Source organism: Carettochelys insculpta, chromosome 11, assembly GCF_033958435.1.
Source record: "Carettochelys insculpta isolate YL-2023 chromosome 11, ASM3395843v1, whole genome shotgun sequence".
Classification (NCBI taxonomy): Eukaryota; Metazoa; Chordata; order Testudines; family Carettochelyidae; genus Carettochelys; species Carettochelys insculpta.
The window spans coordinates 12,045,081-12,065,847 of NC_134147.1; the positions used below are offsets into that span (position 1 = coordinate 12,045,081).

General features: G+C 45.1%; 1 protein-coding gene across 3 annotated transcripts in view; it reads right to left on the minus strand.

The window, feature by feature from the left end:
* Positions 1 to 20,767, minus strand: part of RAF1 (Raf-1 proto-oncogene, serine/threonine kinase) — a 137,964-nt gene that overhangs the window by 31,632 nt on the left and 85,565 nt on the right. For all 3 annotated transcript variants that reach the window (XM_075006115.1, XM_075006113.1, XM_075006114.1), the window contains 4 exons: positions 20,248 to 20,275; positions 20,026 to 20,153; positions 12,989 to 13,106; positions 5,487 to 5,571 (listed from right to left, as the gene is read on the minus strand). In XM_075006115.1, the coding sequence (XP_074862216.1) occupies positions 5,487 to 5,571; positions 12,989 to 13,106; positions 20,026 to 20,153; positions 20,248 to 20,275 (359 nt within the window). The remainder of the gene's footprint in view (positions 1 to 5,486; positions 5,572 to 12,988; positions 13,107 to 20,025; positions 20,154 to 20,247; positions 20,276 to 20,767) is intronic.

A 20,767-nucleotide genomic window follows, 5' to 3' on the forward strand; every position in this document is an offset into this window, starting at 1 on the left:
CGGGTGTAATTGTAAAACCACTGCTCCCTTCAAAAAAGTTGTATAGAGTGGACTTGCCATTATCGCTGCCAGCTTCCTCACCCTGCAGGCTGAGGTAATTGCAAGAAGAAAAGTTGTTTTTATGGTAAGTAGTTGGAGGGGTACAGTGGCCCATGGTTCAAAGAGTGGTCTAGACTGTGTTGAGGACCATGTCCAAGCTCCATGAAGGCGATAACGGTTTCCGCGGGGGGGTATAGATTTGCAAGCCCCTTTAGAAACCGTGTGGTAATGGGATGGGCAAATATAGTTGACCCATTCTCCATATGTCGGAACGCTGATATAGCTGCAAGATGGACCTTTAATGATGATAAAGTGAGTCTGCCTTGTTTCAGTTCCAGTAAGTACTCTAGGATTGTGGGAATGGAGACGTCCAGAGGAGTCAATTGCTTGGACAAAACACCAGGATGTAAAATGTTTCCATTTGTGTGCATAAGCCTTCCTCGTGGAGGCCCGTCGACTACATTCCAGGACCTGTTTTACTCGTTCTGAGCATGTTCTCTCTAAGGCGTGGAGCCATGGATTAGCCGTGCTTTCAGGCGGAGCATTCGAGGATGAGGGTGTGTTATTGACCCCTGACTCTGCGTGAGAAGGTCCAGTACTATTGGGAGGGGGAGTGGTGGGCAGCATGACATGCGTAGCAGCAGAGGAAACCAGTGCTGTCGATCCCATGGTGGGGCTATGAATATCAGGTGTGCCTTCTCCCTCCTCGCTTTTTCTAGGACCTTGTGAATGAGCCTTGTGGGAGGGAATGCATACAGCAATGGGCCCTTGCATGAGAGCATGAAGGTATCCCCCAGTGAGCCTTGCCCAATGCCCGCTCTGGAGCAGTACTGCGGGCACTTCTTGTTGGTGTAGGTGGCAAACAAGTCAATATGGGGAAACCCCCATCTGGCAAATAGGTTGCGGAGTAGATCGGAGCGGATCTGCCACTCATGCGCGAGAATAAAATGCCTGCTTAGTTGATCCGCTCTCACGTTGTGGATGCCAGGCAGGCATGAGGCTTTCAGCGATATGTTGTTTGCGATGCACCAGTTCCATAGTCGTACCACCTCTCCACATAATGCATGAGATCCGGCTCCACCTTGGCGATTGATATAGAACATTGTGGAGGTGTTGTCGGTATTGACTTCGACCATCTTGTCCCACAGGTATTTGCGGAAGCACCTGCATGCATTGAACACTGCTCTGAGTTCCAGTACATTTATGTACATTGCCATCTCTGCAGGGGACCATCGCCCCTGTGTCACTTTGTTGCCCATGTGTGCTCCCTGTCCTATGTGGGACGCATCCGTTGTGAGAAAAACCGCGATTTGCGGTTGGTGGAAGGGCACCCTGATAGCAAGTGCTTGGGGTCTGCCCACCTTGCCAGAGACTTTCGCACCTCCATCGTGGGCAATACCTTTTTGTGAGTGGTATGAATCATTGGCCTGTACACAGTCTCCAACCAGTGCAGGAGGCCTCGAATATGTAATCTGGCATTGTGCACCGCGAATGTGGTGGCAGCCAAGTGTCCCAGGAGATGTAAGCAAGTTAGGATTGGCACTGTGGGGCTGTACACAAGCACCTGCAGTAAGGATCTGATGGCGCAAAAACGTGCATCGGGCAGATATACTCTCGACATAGTAGAGTCTAGGCATGCCCCAATGAATTCTCTCTTTTGTGTGGGCTCTGTTGTCGATTTTTGAAAATTGATGACTAGGCCCAGAGAGAGGAAGGTCCTTGTAGTGATGTCTATCATGCGCAGGACATCTGCCCTTGAGACACCCTTCAGAAGGAAGTCGTCCACATATGGAAAAATGAACTTGTCCTGCCGATGCAGGTAACCTGACACTACCACAAAAGTGTCTTGATAAAGACTCTGGGCACTGAAGAGAGGCCGAATGGAAGGACTCTGTATTGGAAGTGCTCCGTGCCCACTTTGAAGTGAAGAAAGCACCTGTGTGCCAGATGGATTGTTACATGGAAGTATGCATCTCGTAGGTCGAGGGCTGCGAACCAATCCCCATCATCCAGTGCCATGACTATGGAGGCGACTGTAGTCATCTTGAAGCACCATTTGAGAGCCCGTAGGTCCGGGATTGGCCTCCAGCCTCCTGTTTTTTTCTCTGTTAGAAAGTATCTGGAGTAGAAATCTTTCCCTTGGAATTCGTCCAGGACTCTCTCCACCACCCCTATAAATATGAGGTGGTCTACCTCCTGCTTTAACATTGTCTCATGAGAGGGGTCCCTGGGGAGGGACTGGGTAGGGGGTTTTGGTGCGGGCAGGGATTGGAAAGGGATGGTATATCCCTTGGCTACAATTTCCAACACCCACTTGTCCATCGTAATTCTTTCCCATTGTCGACAGAACGGTCTGAGTCGGTGGTGGAACATATGTTGTGACTGGCAGTGAGGGATGTTCTTGGTATTGCAGTCCTTGACATAACCCTCAAACTTGCTGTCTTCGGGTTTGCTCCGACAATGTACGTCCTTGTTGGGGACAACGCCTGGATGGCCTCTGCTGTTGTCGTTGGAGGCGTCCTTGATTGTAACCCTGCTGGTATTGCGAGTACTGGGGTTGCTAGGTGTAACGTCTTTGTTGTGGGTAGAATCTCTTCCTCCTATAGGGAGGGGTGTACATCCCCAGTGTTCTGAGCGTGGTCCTTGAGTCCTTGCTAGAATGTAGGACTAAGTTGGTGGAGTCAGCAAATAGTTTTCCTTGTCGAATGGAAGATCTACAATTTTCTTTTGCAGATCCTTGGGGATGCCAGATGTTTGGAGCCACGACTCTCTACACATCACCACGCTGTGGCTGTGGAGCGTGACGCTGTGTCCACAACATCTAGGGCAATCTGGACACCTGTGTGCGAGGCTGCATAGCCCCGCCCCTCTGGACTATCAGCTTCAAGACCAGTTTCTTATCATCTGGGAGGAAGTCCATGAGAGAGGTAAGTCTGGTATAATTGTCAAAGTTACGATTTGACAGGTGGGTGGGACAGTTGGCCATGCGCAGCAATAACATGGAGGAGGCGTATGTATACCTTCCTCCCAAATAAGTCCAATTTTTTTGCATCCTTGTCGGACCCCACAGACTTGTATTGTGGTGTCTTTGGATCTGTGCTGCGAAGATTCAATTACTAGGGAATTTGGTTGGGGGTGGTTGAACAGAAATTCCATATCCCTGAATGGTACAAAGTACTTCTTGTCTGCCCTTTTGTTCGTAGGTAGAATAGAGGCTGGGGTCTGCCACATATTTGTGGCAGCTTCCATAATGGCTTCATCTAGTGGAATGGCTATTTTGGATGATGCGGGGGTGGGGTGTCCTCAGGTTCTTGAGAAGTTTATGGTGTTTCTCCTGCACTTCTGCAATCAGTACGTCCTGAGTGTGTGCCACCCTCTTAAAAACTCTTGAAATTGCTTGAGGTCGTCTGGGGGAGATATATCCCCAGGAACAACCACCTCATCTGGGGAGGACGAGGAAGCACCACTGTGATAAACCTCCTCCTGTTCCTTGGACACCTCCTGCGTCCGTTCTCTTGAGAATTCTAGGGGAAGGTCTAACGACTCTGGACCCGTCCCCACTGGAGAGGCATGTGCTCTTTTCGAAGGGAGGGAGATGATGTGGCCATGCAACGAAGGTGGAGGCATGGATCTGTCTCTCTACCTTGAGCCCCGGTGCCAATAATGTTCGCCACAATATGAGTAGCCATAGCAGCAGGGGCAGGGCCCCGGTGATGGAGATCTAGACCATGATCGGTGTCTGTATGCATAGAGCCGAGAGGAGTGTGATCTCCTTAATGATGCAGAGATCAGCAGGGATGCTCTACAGAAGCACTCATGCAGTTCCGTTAAGGTGAAGGATGTCTGAGCCAGGGAGATGGTGGTTGTAGAAATGGAGACGGACGTCTCAGGAAGGCTGGTGGTGCTGCCGGCCATTCTGGCATACCCATCTCAGGAGGAGAGTGGGACAAAAATGGCATCCTGAGAATGTCTGGGAACGGGCTACGGTGCCGGGTCTTAGATCTTGCCTTGCCCAGCCCGTGCGGCTGTGTGATTGGTGGCGCCATCTCCGGTGCCTGGGACCTTGGTGCGGGCCTCCGTGCCATGCCCAGTTCCCCGCCCAGTGCTGCCACGTGCGGTTCCGTCAGCATAGCTGTCTCCAGCACCATTGGGCCCTGTGCCAGGGTCTCCGGTTCCGGTGCCGTAGCCTCTGGTGCCTGCCATGTCGGCGCCTGTAGGGTTCCCGCTGCTGACTGTTTACTGGTCAGAGCCCCAGGCACCGTGTTATGTTGTGAGGCCTTCTCACTGCTTTGAGCTGCCAGTGGTTCACGGCCCTGTGCCTCACTCGTCCTGCTCACAGATACCACTGGCAAGGATCGAGTCGGGGATACCCTCTTTTTCTTATGCATAGAGGAGGTCAAAGAGGTTGCCTTCCTCTTATGCGGCCTTGAGGGCCCTTCCTTCTGGGAAATCTCCGACAGCTCAGGCTGGAGGGCCTTGTCAAACAAAATCATCTTTAACCTCATCTGCCTGTCCTTTCTTGCTCTGACTGTTAGTTTAGAGCAGTGAGGACATTTCTGGGGGACATGGGCCTCTCCCAAGCAACGAATGCATTTGCTATGGCCATTGGAGGCAGGCATAGCTTCGCAGCACAATTCACATTTCTTAAACCCAGGCGAAGACATCTCTTTTCAAGGTACTTAACTACTTTTAACGTTAACCAAGGCACTTAACAGCTACTAAGAGCTAGCAAAACAGATAAGGTTCACAGTCTCTGAGATAGAGGACCGCCCAAGGTAGTCACCTCTTCCTTCTTTCCCCTCTTCTTTTCTTTCTCTCTCTTTTTTTTTTTTTTTTTTTTTTTTTAAAAACTATATACAAGAAAAACTTTAACAGTCTTAAAGAACGAGAAAGAAACTAATAACTATATTATAAATGAGTTTATCTGTCTCAGGCATTGGAGCTGGAGCAGATTCTGTCTGCAGCTGTTGGCGGCTGAGAGGAACAGGTGTGGACCAGATTGCACATGTGACCGACGAGATACAGCTGGAAATCTCCGAACTGCAGCGCCAGGGTGAGCCCGACACCTAATGTGGAGTCCCCATGGGGACCACTCAAAGAAGAATCACCTTATTTAAAAGGTGATGAGACAGACGAGTTCCAGAGAAAGGCTACAAAATTACAGCAGGATTTACAAAGGTTAATATTATTTAGCTTAAAAAGAAGAGTTCAAGGTATAATGAATAAGATATTTAAAATCATAGAGATCTCAAAACTGACCAGTACCTCTATTGTCCTACACCACGTGGCAAGGTGGCACTCAAAAGGCAGTAAATTTATAGCCTGTCACAGGAAACCCTGTACCACTTGCTAGAAAGAAAATTCATTCCATCAGCTACATTCGCTATTTGAAGGGTCAAACATAAAATTACGCAATTATGAATTATAGTTATGTGCTATCACCTCACCTTAATACAGCTACTTCATTCCTGAAGGCCTGAAACTGTTCTGGAGTTGGATTTACAACCTTTAATATCTTCACTGCTACATCTCCTGCAAATACATTTAACATACAAGTTACAAACAACCTCGTAACTGTCTTTTAGTGCAGCATTATCACCTGTATACTTCAAAATTCTGAAACTTCTGTAAAATACATCTCTGCTAATTTTGTACACAAGGAGGTCCACAGATAAAACAGAATTTTGTGTTTTCATACAACCTAATTTTACTGAAAAGTTATCATGCAAACCAAATGGAAGATCAATCATTTTTCTTTCTAACCACTTGAAAAGTCTGTCCCCCACCCCCATTATTAAATGGCTAGTAACTAGCTAACAGGACCACATATGTGCTATTAAACAAAGGCCACTGCACAGTATCCTGAAATCGGAAAATGCAAATAGTCCAGTTTTTAGGGGAACCAATTATATTGCTTTTTTAACTAAGAACTATTTGGGGGAAACTGCATCCTCAGCGCATTGTCTGAAGTGCCGTATCCACTGTATTCAACAAATTTCTATTAGTAACCCAAATTCTCAATTCTCTTCCCTCTTCCTAGTTTTAGTACAAAAAAAATAGCTTCTCCATTAAATTAACAGAATTAGATTGTTATTCCCTCAAAACTTACATCTAGATACAGCAGAATACACAACAATAAAGCAAATGATTTTAATGCATGCATTACAGAGCTAGTGGAAAAAGGAAGTGTAACAATGGAACAGTTCTTTAATCATTTGATCACCACATTGCAAAACATTCTTTGAAAAACAAGTTGAAATTAACTTGTAGTGAGCATCTGATGCAGAAATATAAACATCAGAAGGGTAGCTGTGTTAGTCTGTATCCACAAAAACAACAAGAAGTCCTGTGGCACCTTATAGACTACAGATATACTGGATCATAAGCTTTCGTGGGCAAAGAAAGTGCATCTGACTAAGTGGGTCTTTGCTCAAGGAAGCTTATGATCCAATATATCTGTTAGTCTATAAGGTGCCACAGGACTTCTTGCTGGTTTTGCAGAGATATAAACAAAGGCCAAAGTTATGCACCAATTTAGTTTAGGTGCGGATTTATTTGTGTGCAGTGTTGGCTGTTTACAACTGTATTACTTGGTAAACAAAAAGGAAGAGTATATGATTCAAGAACTTATGATAGAAAGCTGAGCAAATTAATATCAGAAGGAATTTTTAAAGCAGGATCTGTCTCTCCAGTTTAGTAGTAAAAGCTACATTCATTTACCATTAGACTGGACATTGTACATTATAATCTTGTACTGGAAGGGCTTCATGAGGGTGAGCATGGATGTAACCCCTTGCCAAACAGAACCATGGACAAGGTGTGAACTGGGAGTGCTTTGTTCCAGGTGGGCCTTCAAGGGATGATTGGATTGGAGGCAAGGCTCTGAGTCAGCCCCAGCCAGCAGCCTTTAAGAAGGCAGTCACAGCGAACACTTTGAGCAGTGAACAGGGCAGCAGCTAACAGGGAGTTTGCCTCTGAGTTCGCCTTGGGAGAAGCCCCATACTGATCGTCCCTTTCTTTCTTATAGTTTTATTTCTCTTCTGCCTTCCAAGGTGGCACTAAAAACATCTGAGGGAACTCTCTGAAGAAAGGGAAAAAATGCATAGTGACAAGTCTACTGACAAGTCAGCTGTTCTGACTCCCAGAAGATAAGGAGGGATTTTATGTGTACCAAGTGCAAGATGATCACCATCTTGCAAGAGAAGGTTAGAGGCCTTAAGGAGCAAGTATCAACCCTCCAGTCCAGAGAAGGTGAAGATCTCCTTGACAGAAGGCAGCACTTAGTACTACAGGCACAGCAGGCTAAGCAGCCAGCGAAAGCAGCGCTAAACAAGGAAGAAAAACCTAGAAGCATGTAACCGCGAGGAGAAGAAAGCCAGTTCAGGTACTTCCAATTCCAGTGGAGGTAAGCAACCGCTTTCAGGCTCTCTACCTGGGTAATTCAGTGAAGCATGCTGTGGCAGACACCTTGCAGGAAAGGGATAACAACACCCCACTGACTGGAAGACATGGGATACACAGTCCTAGGGATGGGGATTTTATGACCTCCACCCCTAAGAGAAGAAAATGGGTGGTGGTCAGGGATTACCCTCCTAAGAGAGACAGAGTCATCCATCTGCTGTCCAGACCTGGAATCCTGGGAAGTTAGCTGCTTGCCAGAAGCTAGTACCCAGGATGTGATGGAGTCTCTTCCAAAAATCACCAAACCTGTGGATTATTACGCCTTCCTACTCCTCCACGTAAGAACTAATGACACAGCCAAGAATGCCCTTGAGCAGATCACTACAGATTATGTAGCTCTGCAAAGAAAGATCAAGGAATATGGACTGCAAGTGGTGTTTTCATGCATCCTCCCTGCTGAAGGAAGGAGTCCATGTAGAGATCTTCAGAGCACTGAGATAAATGCAGGGTTGCGCATGTGCTGTCAGAGAGAGCGAGCTCTGGTTTCTTTGTCCATGGGATTCTGTTTCAGGAACAAGGATTGCCAGGAAGAGATGGGATCCACCTAATGAAGAGAGGAAAAAGCATCCTTGCAGGCAGGCTTGCAAACCTAGTGAGGAGCACTTTAAACTAGGTTCATCAGGGGATGGTGACACAAGGCTTAAGGTAAGTGGAGAAGGAGGAAGGAACAACAAAGGAGGACCCCTGATTCAAAAGGAGAAGGTAAACCAATCAGCTGACTTTCTAAGGTGTTTGTACACAAATGCAAGATGCCTAGGAAACAAACAGGAAGAAGTAGAGGCCCTCGCATAGTCAAAGTAGTATGAGGTGGCTGCAATAACGAAGAATTGATGGGATGGCCTGCATAACTGGAGCACTGTCAAGGAAGGGTATAAACTGTTCAGGAAGGACAGGCAGGGACAAAAAGGAGGAGGAGTTGTGCTGTATGTGAGAGAGCAGTATGTTTGCTCACAGCTCCAGTATATGGAGGGAGCAAAGCCAGCTGAGAGTCTCTGGGTTAAGCTTTAGAGGCGGAAACAACATAGGTGATGTTGTGGTTGGTGTCTGCTACAGACCACCAGATCAGGTAGATGAGGATTTCTTCAGACAATTAAGAGAAGCTTTCAAATCACAGGCCCTGGTTGTCATAGGAGACTTTAATCACCCAGACATTTGTTGGGAGACCAATATGGCAGTGCACCTACATTACAGGAAGTTTTTGGAGAATGCTGGGGATAACTTCCTGGTACAAGTGCTGAAGGAACTGGCCAGGGGACATGCGCAGCTGGACCTGCTGCTCATGAACAGGGAAGAACTAGTAACAGAGAGAAAGTCGTATTAGTCTGTATACTATCAAAACAAAAAAAAGCAGTAAAGTAGCACTTACTAGTAGGAAAAATAGAAGTGGACGGCAGCCTGGGCTGCAGTGACCCTGAGATGGTAGGTTTCAGGATCCTGACGAAAGGAAGAAAGGTGATCAGTAAAACACGGACCCTTGATTTCAGAAGGGCAGACTTCAACTCCCTGACAGAACTCATAGGCAGGATTCCTTGGGAAACGGATATGAAGGGGAAAGGAGTTCAGGAGAACTGGCAGTATTTTAAAGAAGTCTTATTGAAGGCACAGGAACAAAACCATCCCGATGCACAGTAAGAAAAGCAAATACAGTAGGCAACCAGCTTGTCTTAATAGGGAAATCCTTGGTGAGCTCAAACTCAAAAAGCATGCATATAAGAAGTAGAAACTTGGACAAATGACTAAGAAGGAGTATAAATATAGTGCTGGAGAAGGTCAGGGAGTAATCAGGAAAGTGAAAGCACAACTGGAAATGCAGCTAGCAAGGACTGGGAAGGGTAACAAGAGGAGGGTGATCAGAGAGTATGTGGGGCCATTACTAGATGAGGGAGGCAACCTACCGACAGATGACACAGGAAAAGCTGAAGTACTCAGTGCTTTTTTCATCAGTCTTCACAGACAAGATCAGTTCCCAAACTACAGCACGAGGCAATATAGTAGGAGAAAAGAGGTGGGCAGCCCTTGGTGGGGGGAAAGAACAGGTGTCATGGCTCCTTCCCCACTCTAGCAAGACAAAAGCAGAAGTGGGGGCCAGCAAAAGTACCCCCAAAACCTTATCTATCTACCAGGTTTTGGTATAAACTTCCCTCCCAAAATCCTAAAAAACCTTAGATTTTGTGGATAAAATTTGCTGCCACCACCTAAGTAGTAATAAGGAAACCAGGGAGAAACTACTTGGGAAATCTCAGCCCCAAAAGTAAAAAACCAGGACACAAACATTAACCAATACCAGGTTGGATATGATATACCTTGACTTCAGCAAAGCTGTTGATAGAGCCTCCCACAAATTTCTTCCCCATAAGTTACGGAAGTATGGATTAGATACATGGACTGTAAGAGGAGTAGAAAGCTGGCTTGATGGACAGGCCCAACAGATCGACGTCTGATTGGCGGTAGGTTTCAAGTGGAGTGTCCCAAGGATGGATTCTAGGGCCAGTACTGTTCAACATCTTTATTAATGACCTGGATGAGTGGAAGGATTGCACCCTCAGCAAATCTGCAGATGACACTAAGCTAGGGGGTCAGGTAGATACATTGGAGGTTAGGCATAGGGTCCAAAGTGACCTGGACAAATTGGAGTCTTGACCCAAAAGAAATCCAATGAGGTTTCAACAAGGAGAAATGTAGAGTCCAGCACTTGGGGATCAAGGTGCTATAAAAGACACCTATCATTGGGCCAGTTCTCGGATTTATTTATACATATACTAGTCCACCCAGCTTGTCACAGAGTCATAGAATCATAAAATTCTAGGGCTAGAAGGAACCTCAGGACGTCATCTAGTCCAGCCCCCTACCTAAAGCAGGATCAAACCTAACTAAATCATCCCAGCTGGGACGCTGTCCAGCTGAGACTTAAAAACCTCTAGGGATGGAGATTCCACCATGTCTGTAGGTAACAGTGCTTCCCCCACCCTCCTGTTGAAACAGTTTTTTCCTAATAACCAGCCTACACCTCCAGCTCTGTAACTTGAGACCATTGCTCCTTGTTCTGCCATCCATCCCTACTGAGAATAGCCTCTCTCCATCCACATGTAGCAAATTACAACAAAGAAAGCATGAGACAAATACAAGCTTGTAATACAAAGGCCCACGGAATGGACTCTGTAATAACCAAAATATCCTAAAATGCTCCCATTACTAACTACAGCAAGCTCAAAAAACACCAGTGGACTCCCTGAAACCAGCCTAGTTTTCTTTCAGTGTATTCATTTTAGTCACTGCAGCCATCCGTTTAACTTCTGTTTGTCATTCATTTGAAATCTGACTCAGAAAACATGCAGATGTAGAATGAATTATCTCATTTTCTTTGTCAGGTTCTTTGTGACTTCATTAAGAGACAAATATCTTTCTCATTACACTCCAGAGAAATGTTCAGCTGAGAGCCATTTTCATATTTTTAGTATGCAGTTTGTTCTGTGACTTACAGATGTATGTTGTTTCCCTAAACACCAGAATTCCACTGTGCACAATAAAACTTAATTGTTGCAAAGATGATACTTTGACAGCATGACTGATACATTAGGCGATTTAGTGACTGGCTCCATCTGTATCTGCTGTTGATACATGTTACAAAAGCCAGCAGTTACACAATATTAACTGAAATTCTTTCATTTATAAAGAATTTATAGTGAGCCGATATCAGATACAATACAACTAGGCAGTAATGTAGTAACCAGTGATTACAAAATCCACAAATTAAATTCTCAGTATGATTTTTTAGAATGTGGAATTGTCCCATCAGTTAACAGACACATTTCCAATGTATTATACAACAGAATGCAAAAAATTAAGGCAACAGTCTTTTCAAATCTAACAGCAACAGGAGCTGGTATGGCATCCACTAGTGAAGGGAAACACTGAGCCAAAGGCAGTTGTCTCCACAGAAAACTACACATTACAGGCTGCACCTCTGAAAACTGGCACACACTTGTCTCAACATCTGGAACACGAATACTCCTGGACCAGAGAGCCCAGGAGCAGACAGGCAGAGTGTCAGCTGCAAGGAAGCGGTCAGCGTGAGGCCACAGTCCTGTGGCAGCAAACAGCAGCAAGGGGCCAGAGCCCCAGCAGTGGCAGCCGGGGATGGGGCTGTAGCCCATGGGGCCCAGGAGGAAGCCTGAACTTGGTGGAGGCTGAAGCTGAGCCCTGGAGAGATAGGGACTGGAGCTCCAGGACTCCAGAGTTGGAGCCCCAAGCCCTGCTGCAGCCCAAGGCAGTCTAGCCCAGAGCTAGAGCTCTGGGAGTGCAGGACAGCCCAGAGCCCTGCGAGCTTGGGGCTGGAGCCAGAGCCCTGCCACAGCCCCAGGGAGCCCAGGACTGCGATGCCACACATGGTGCTGGCCAGAACCCTGCTGCAGCCTAGGGCTGGGGTTGGAGCTCCTTGTGCAGGACCAGCTGGAAGCTCTGTGCATTGTTTTTTAAAGAAACACAAGACACAGATTTAAGACCTCAATTGACTTGGCAATTACAAGTACTAGAGCTACTTTTATGCCCCATATAGTTAATCTCATGTAACTCAGATTGTTTTGCCCCCATCCATATCCAAACTCCATTGTAGACACGTGCTTGTTTCCTTTCTCTGATTATCACCAAGATGACTATGCTAATTAAAATTCAGTAGGTGAAAATTCATTTAGGTTCATGCTTTCAGCATCAGGATATGGAATTTCTTTACACAAACTCCCCTACTAGCAACTAAATATCCTTTTCAGGAATTAAATTATTGCATAGCATATTAGATTGAAGAAAACAAGGCAAGTCAGTTCTAGCACATTTACCACAAGATGTAGTTGTGATATCTGGATTCTATTAATAGATTTGCCATGGACTTGCTATGAGATCATAGAAAAAGTTTCTCCAGCTCCTAAACAAAAATATATTTGCACACACCTATAAACCGAAAGTGCTGAAAGTGCAGTTTACACCTTCTTCTGGAAAACAGACATATTATAATATCACCATTAAGAAAATATACAAAACTATGGCTGTAGCCACACTACCCCTCCCTTTCAGAAGGGGCATGTTAATGAGGGAGTTTGGAAGATGATTATGAGGCACTGACATGAATATGCAGAGTCATTAGCATATTGGCAACTGTGAACAATTCAGAAGTGCTGCTTTCGGAACACACACTGCCCAAGTAGACAGGGGCCTTTCGAAAGGAACCCCTGACTTCAAAATCCCCTTCTTCCTAAAACCAAATTGGAAGAAGGGGCTTTCAAAGTCATGGGGGTCCTTTCAAAAGGCCACTCTCTACATGGGTGGTGCGCGTTCCGAAAGCAGTACTTTTGAATCATGTGCGGCCACCATTATGCTAATGAGGAACTGCAGTGTCATATCAGTGCCTTATTAGCATCTATTGAACAGCCTCATTAACATGCCCCTTCTGAAAGGGAGGAGTAGTGTGGCCAGAGCTTAAGTGTTTAGTACTTACCATGCCATTTGCCTTTGTAAACAGTCCCAAAAGAACCCGACCCTATTCTTGTAGAAAGCATAACTTCGCTTGCTTCTATTTCCCAATAATAACTTGAATCTCTCTGTCCACGAGGCCTCTGGAACACAAATACATGTTGAACATAAAGTATATCAACCATTTGAACAGCTCTCAAAAAAGTGTTAACATGGTTAGCTGCCTGGACAATATGTTTCAAGGATTGTACCTAAAAATACATTCAACTTACTTCACATTGTCTTAAAAGGCTAAACTACAAAGCTGCAATACTCAGGGCCCGTGCCAACATTATGAGATAAACTCATTATTTAATAAATTCTACTTTTAACCTCATTCTTATGAGTTCGAACTTAAATTGCCCCATGCTAGTGTGGCAGTATGAGCACTGCATTGTGGGTACCTGTCCCAGAGTAACCTAGCCCCGGTTGATTGTGGGTGTTTTGTGTTTGACCCTCAGAATGCAAAGCGCTGTCCCGGAATTCAGAGCACCCCGTAACCATGTGAAAACAAACTGGAGATCACGCCATTTCCTGTGGCATTTTCTCCACCAGCACAAGCATGGATCCCCAAATGCCTCAACTCATAGCACACGTCGCTTCGGCAACCACACTGGCTGTGGTGCAATTTTGCCTTCAATTACAAAGTTCAGTGATGGTTAGTATCATAACGATAATGGTTTTGCAGTGCAGTCCAAGTACGCTCAGCTGCTGGCTGACCTGGATGAATTGGTGAAAGTGGAGTGGCGGTTTTGGACTTGTGAGACCAACACACACTAGTGGGACCACATAATTTTCGAGTCCTGGGATGACCAGCAGTGGCTGCAGAATTTTCACATGCACAAGCCCACTTTTATGGAACTTTTCGATGTGCTGGTCCTCACCCTGAAGCACAGCAACACAAGAATGAGGCTGGCTTTAACAGCACAGAAGTGAGTGGCAATTGCTCTACAGAAGTTTGCCATGTCCGACAGTTACTAGTCAGTAGCAAATCAGTTCGGGGTGGGCAGATCTTCAGTGCGGTCTGTGGTGATGCAGGCGGCCCATGCAATCTGTCAGCGTCTCCTCAGGAAGACTGTGACCCTGGGAGATGTACAGGCACTAGTGGATGGCTTTGATGCCCAGGGCTTTCCCAAGTATGGTAGGGCAATGGATGGCACACACATCCCCATCATGGTCCTGGACAACCTGGCCTCTGGGGTGCTTCTCGATGGCGTCGCAGGGGTTTATAGATCACAAAGGCTGTTTCACCAACATCAACGTTGGATGTTCAAGGAGGGTTCACCATGAGCGCATCTTCCGAAATGCTGGGCTGCACAGAAAGCTCCTGGATGGGACGTTTTTCCCAGACCGGAAAATCATGATTGACAATGTGGAGATGCCTATTGTAATGTTGGGCGACCCTGCTTACCCTCTGCTCCCTTGCCTTATTGAAGCCCTACACAGAAGGCCTGGATCGCAGCAAGGAAAACCTCAATCACAGACTCAGCCAGTGTAGAATGGTGGTTGAATGCACCTTTGGCCATTTAAAAAGTGAGATTCGGATGCTTACTGACCCTTTTGGACCTTTCTGAAACTAATGTCCCCACAGGGATTACAGCATGCATCATTTTGCACAACATTTGTGAATCCAGGTGGGAGACTTTCCCGTCCATCTGGAATTCCAAAGCTGAGGCCATAGGCAGGGGCTTACTCACAGCTGCCTACCCAACCATTCACAATAACCATGCTAAGGCAGCAGCAATAAGGGACGCTTTAAAACATAACTTCATGAATGATCTGTAACACACATGCTACCAACATATTTCTCTGTTGTAATATCAATAAATCATACCATGCCTTAATGAATGAATTCTTTTACTTGGTTGCATGGGGTTAAATTGCAGTATATAGAATGCATGTGGCAGCCTGCTGTGCCTTCAGCCTTCCCCCAACCCACCCAGGTTCCCTGTGCTGCACGTCCTCTGTAGACACTGGCATATTGATGGGCAGCTGTGCCTTCAGCCCTCTTGCTACCCACCTAGTTCCGTCAGCCATGCATCCACTGCAGACCTGGGCATAGTACCAGGCAACTGTGAGGTCAACCCTCCCGCCACCCACCCAGGTTTCCTGTGCTGCAACTCCACTGCAGACCTGGGTATATCAGTGGGCAGCTGTGCCTTCAGCCTTCCCCGCAACCTCCTCTATGATTAGTGTTCCCTACCACTCCTGTACACCACAAAATCACACTCAGCTGAAAGGAGTAATTTTATTTTGCAGGGAAGAGAAGTTTAAAGTGTCAGGGAAAAGAAGCTTTTTCAAGAATGCTTGAATAGTCTTTTGCAGTGGCCCTTGGGGCTAGAGTAGTAGGCTAGCCTTGCCCTCACTCCCCGCGTTCAGGGACCACGACAACTGCTGTTTCAAACTTTGTTGTGTCCTCACTCTGCTTTGCCGCTTGCTGTTGGTGGAAATCACGCATTCTCTGCTGCAACTCAACTTCACTTTGATGCCACTGTGCTTTACTGTGACGCCACTGAGCAGTGTCCTTTGTCAGCTTACTGTGTTCTGCCTCATTCTGCTCCACATGCTGCAGAATGAGATCCTGCTTGCACCTTTTTCTGGACCTGTCTCCAAACTGGGCATGGCAGCTGGAAAGTGAAGGTCAAAATTAAGATACAATTCACAGTGTGGTTTCAAATGGAATGAATGGGACTCTCTGTCTCCTGTCAGGGAAAGCTTATTTTCTGAAGGCTGCTAAAGGCTTATTAAGGGTGGGATTCTAAGAGTTCATTTCACAATACATCATTTACCATCACGAATCCAGCACATTTCTTTGTGGACATAGTAAGCTATAAGCAGTTTTCTGCTTTTCAGGGGAAGGGGAGGGCTACAAAGCAGAGGAAGCTGTCCTGGTGCACAGGAAAAAAAATTTCAGCCATTCCTGAAGCAATCCTCTCCAATGAGCAAGGAACACAGCACCTGGCAGCCAAGTGGTGAGAGGGGATGGTGGCTGCATGGGGGTGGGAATCCCTGTAAAATAAAAAAGAACAAAAAATAAAATAAAAAATTAAAAGAAATGATGGCTGGAAAGGGACATGGGAGGTGGGGGAGAAGACGTCCAGCAGTCACATGGCATGGAGGATCCATGTAAAATAAAAATAAACGCTGGGTGGAAAGGGACATGGAAGAGGAGATGCCCCACAGAGCCTGCAAACCGCATGGGGGGTGGGGAATGGAGCACCTGCCAGCTGATGCAGGGAAATATAAAAGGGCAGGAAGCACGGTAAAAAAAACTGATGCAAATTCCCATGCTTTTGTAGGTTGCCAAAGAAGACATAACCCTCCTAAAACTAACAGATATGAACAAAGACGACCTGGCTCATGCAGTGTGACCACGAGCCTGGAAAATATGCTAAAATGCTGTGTGGTACCATGACACCAGATCGCTATCTGGTTGCCTGGTGGGGCTAGGTGTGCTACTGTGGAAGCTGCAACAAGTCAGGCCTGCCCAAGAACCTCGTGAAAAAAATAAGAGTGCCTAGATGAGGCCTTCGAGGAGATGTCCAAAAAGGAAAAGCACTCCATCCCAAGAAACATTAACACACTGTTCTGAAGGGCACAGAACCATAGCAAGCCTGTACCCATATCCAACCCTATACCGATGTGCACCTACAACCTGCTTCTAACATGGAGAATAAATACTCACCCAAACAGCTTGATCCAGGAGACCGGTTCCAGATCTATGGTGAACAGCTCTGGGCTGTCAAGAAGAACTTCCTCGGTCCCCTGCTCATTGCCCTCTCTGTTGGCCTCTTCCTCTAGGGCAATCAGCTCCTCTCAGCTCACCCAGAACGCCAGACGTGTGATAATTAAAACCGGACTCCTTGGTGGGGTCACTCCCCATAAGAATGTGCAGCTCTTCATAAGAGTGACAGGTCTCTGGAGCTGCCCGACTGCTGGTTGGCTTCTCAGACTTTCTGATAGGCCTGCCGGAGTTCTTTCACCTTCACCCAGCATTGCATAGGGTCCCGGGAGTAACTTTGGGAAGTCATCTTGCGCAACATCTGATCACAGATTGCTGTGTTTCTTTTGGCCACCAGAATTCTCTTTGCCACTGACTGGTATCCCCAAATCACAAGAAGATCCGGAATCTCCTGGTGAGTCCATATGGGGGCTCTCTTGTGAGCCTGAGAGCTACCAGGCAGATCATTACCCTGAGTGCTCATGATGGCTGGAGATGGTTACCAATGCAACTGCTCCCAATGCAGTGTGATGGCTATTGATGAGGTATGATGAGATGGGCAAAGAAATGTTTTCATTATTGATGCCCTTTATATTTGCCAGACTGGGCACTGCTGAATTCAAATTCAAATTCTAACTCAAATTCAAATTCTAATTCAATCAAAAATTCATGGGTTTCCTGTGACCTTCTTTCTGCATACCTGGATGGAGAGCAGTAGAGAAGAAAGCGGCCATACATGGAGGGTCACTGCATAGCTTTGTGGGACACATACGGGACACTTCTGGAGGCTAATAAATTCAAATTAAAGACATGGCGCTTCCACCCGAGCCTTTATCCAAAATTAAATTCAAAATTGATGCTATAAGCATCCCGTAATATCAACATTTTGGCTGTGTCTACACTAGCCAAAAACTTCGAAATGGCCATGCAAATGGCCATTTCGAAGTTTACTAATGAAGCGCTGAAATACATATTCAGCACCTCATTAGCATGCGGGAGGCCACAGCACTTCGAAATTGACGCAGCTCTCCGCCACACGGCTTGTCCAGACGGGGCTCCTTTTCGAAAGGAACCCGGCTATTTCGAAGTCCCCTTATTCCCATCTGCTCACAGGAATAAGGGGACTTCGAAGTGGCTGGGGTCCTTTCGAAAAGGAGCCCCATCTGGACGAGCTGTGTCAATTTCGAAGCGCCGTGGCCGCCCACATGCTAATGAGGCGCTGAATATGTATTTCAGCACTTCATAAGTAAACTTCAGAATGGCCATTTGCATGGCCATTTCAAAGTTTTTGGCTCGTGTAGATGTAGCCTTTGTTATGGATATTAGGGCTCAATAAATGAGCCAATGGTATTTACAGTGAAGACAGTGGCATTTTAATATCAAGCCAACTCCTTTAAATTTGATTTTATCTCATAATGTAGGTGTGGGTGATCTTTGACTTATGTAAAGTTACCTGCTAACATGTTATCTTGTATTCTAACACACATATATTTGTTTCTCCATCTTCTTTCCAGAAACATTTAAGGACTAGGTGTTTTGTCTTACAACAGCTGAAAATGTCAGCACCAAAATTAAAAAGGAAGACAACATTTACATGGATGATTTTGGCTATTTATATTATCAACTCTTATCAACTGTTGCAAGAGAAAAGCAGACCTGTTATATTTTAAGAGCTACTGACTGAAAATACTCCTGAATAAAAAGTGTAAATGTTTATTAAGTATATTTCAAAAGGCACCCATTGTTGAGGGGTACCAAATTCATGGTCCATCATTACTAATTTCACAGTCATGGAATTTTTAAAATAATATATTCCATTATTCCAGATATTTAAATCTGAAATTTCACAGTGTTGTAACTACAAGCTGGGCACCTGGCCACCCAGCTCTGAAGGCAGTGCAGCAGTTAGTATGGCAATACTGTGACCCTCCTCCCATAACATTCTTTGGGAAAGGAAGACATTTTGAGAAATGCTGGTCTTCCCATTAAACCTGCTATAATAGAGGGTAAAAGTACACAACAGACCAGATTTCATGTTGTGATGCATTCTTCATAGTTGTGAATCTGGTAGGATCCTACCCACTGATCTTGGTAACTGACAAGATACTAAGCTGGCATTTTTGGACATTACAACATTTCAGATGGTCTTTTCATGTTAAAATAACAGCTCTGTGGTCAATCACCTTTCACACCAGACTGATATCCCTTATGTTTTAAAGGATGCTACAAAGTGACTTAATCCTCAAATTTCATGAACCTTAAAGTCTAAAGCAGAATGGAAAATGGATTCCAATTCCAATTTTTCCCCTAAAATTAAACACAGCAGCAATGAATTCTTAACAACAAACAAATGCTACACTTGGTGCCTGATTTATAGTAATATATTTGCACCATAAACATTACATAGGAGCACAGTTTAGTTTACAATGAGGACTTATATTAAAGCAGGATACATATATTACTTGTAAGTACTCTCTTAGCAAGCTTAATGAACATGGAGCAAGAATAACCCCCAATAACAGGGCATGAGAACATCACTACCATTCGAACATTCAATCCAGGAAGAGCATGCTACATGGAATTCTGGAGCATTTTAAAGGGCCCAGGGCTACAGCTGCTACTGTTGCCATTGCCACTGCAGTAGAAGCTCCTAGCCCACGGACAGCATTAAGTTTGTGGGAGAGGTTCACCTGCCAATACAGCTAATATGGGTTGCTCAGCATGGTTTAATTATACTGGCAGAGAGCTCTTTCCAATCACCACAGAGTGGCTACACAGGAAAGCTTACAGCAGTGCAGCTGTGCTGCTTCTAAGGTCTGTAGTGTAGACATAGCTTTGTTACCATGTGAGGCCTAAACTATCAGACCAAAATTTTAAAAGAACACTTGTATTTTGTTAAATTTAATTTTCATAGCAAAATTAATTTAATCACTTATCACTACAACGAACAGACGCTGTTAACATCATTTTTCAATAAAAGCCATGACAGTGAGTTTCAAATGAAGATATAAACAACAATCAATGACCTAGTGTCTTTCAAAAATATACCGATCTTTAGAAAAGTGCAAATGATAGTGCTTGAATCCTTACCGCAAACATTTTGTAGTGGGATATAAAACTGAAAATACACAGAGCTCTGTTCTGGCGTTTTAAAGTACAAGGCTGATCTCATTTCAACACAAACTACACAGAACATTACCAAGAGTTTATCACAAGTTATGTCTTTCAAAAACCAGCATTTTGTCCCAACAGCCCTCTTTCTCCTTCAGCATTAGCTTGAAAACAAATATTACAATACTTACAATTTTGTTTTTTTCTTGTGTGTTGGATCCAGGGGCTCTCTCTCTTTGGGTTGGTGCTGGGATTTTGGGTTGAGACCAGCCAGTTGGGCTCACATTGTTGGGGCTTCCAGACAAAGCTGATGGTGAAGCTTAACACACACAAACAGAACAGGAAATTAGGAATAAGAGGTAAATTAATAGATTAAAAGAAAAATCTAATTATTTTATGTATGGAAAGATTACCTGACTCACTGTGACTTCGAATTGCATCCTAAAAACAGGGGAGAGAAAATATTTTTAAGAAAATTAACACTTCAGTAAGATGTCTGAGACACAGTAGGGGTGGGGGAGGAGGAAACAGGTCTAGAAATAAGACATCAGAAAACGTAGCACACCCATGAAATTTGATTTGATGCAGGGTACCAAATTACTCACCAATATCTTCCAAAAGAGAAGGGTTTGGATATTTTAGAAATCATTTAAGAGTCCTATTTACTTGCTGAAAACATCTAGTTTTCCCCCTTTTTAATCTGGCTCTACTAATTAATTTGCACAATTTGTTTACCTAATTCTCATGAGGTAGCTAAACTATACTGCTGAACAATATTGTGAATGTGAACAAACAGTAGACACTCTGGAAGTACAGGCCGACCCTCTTTAGCCCAGCAACATCTGTAGCCCACCATGATTTTAGTTAGCCACTTATCACTGGTGTGGATAAGTTTCCTGTGATCCCATAAATTGTGGGTACAACCACCAGTCC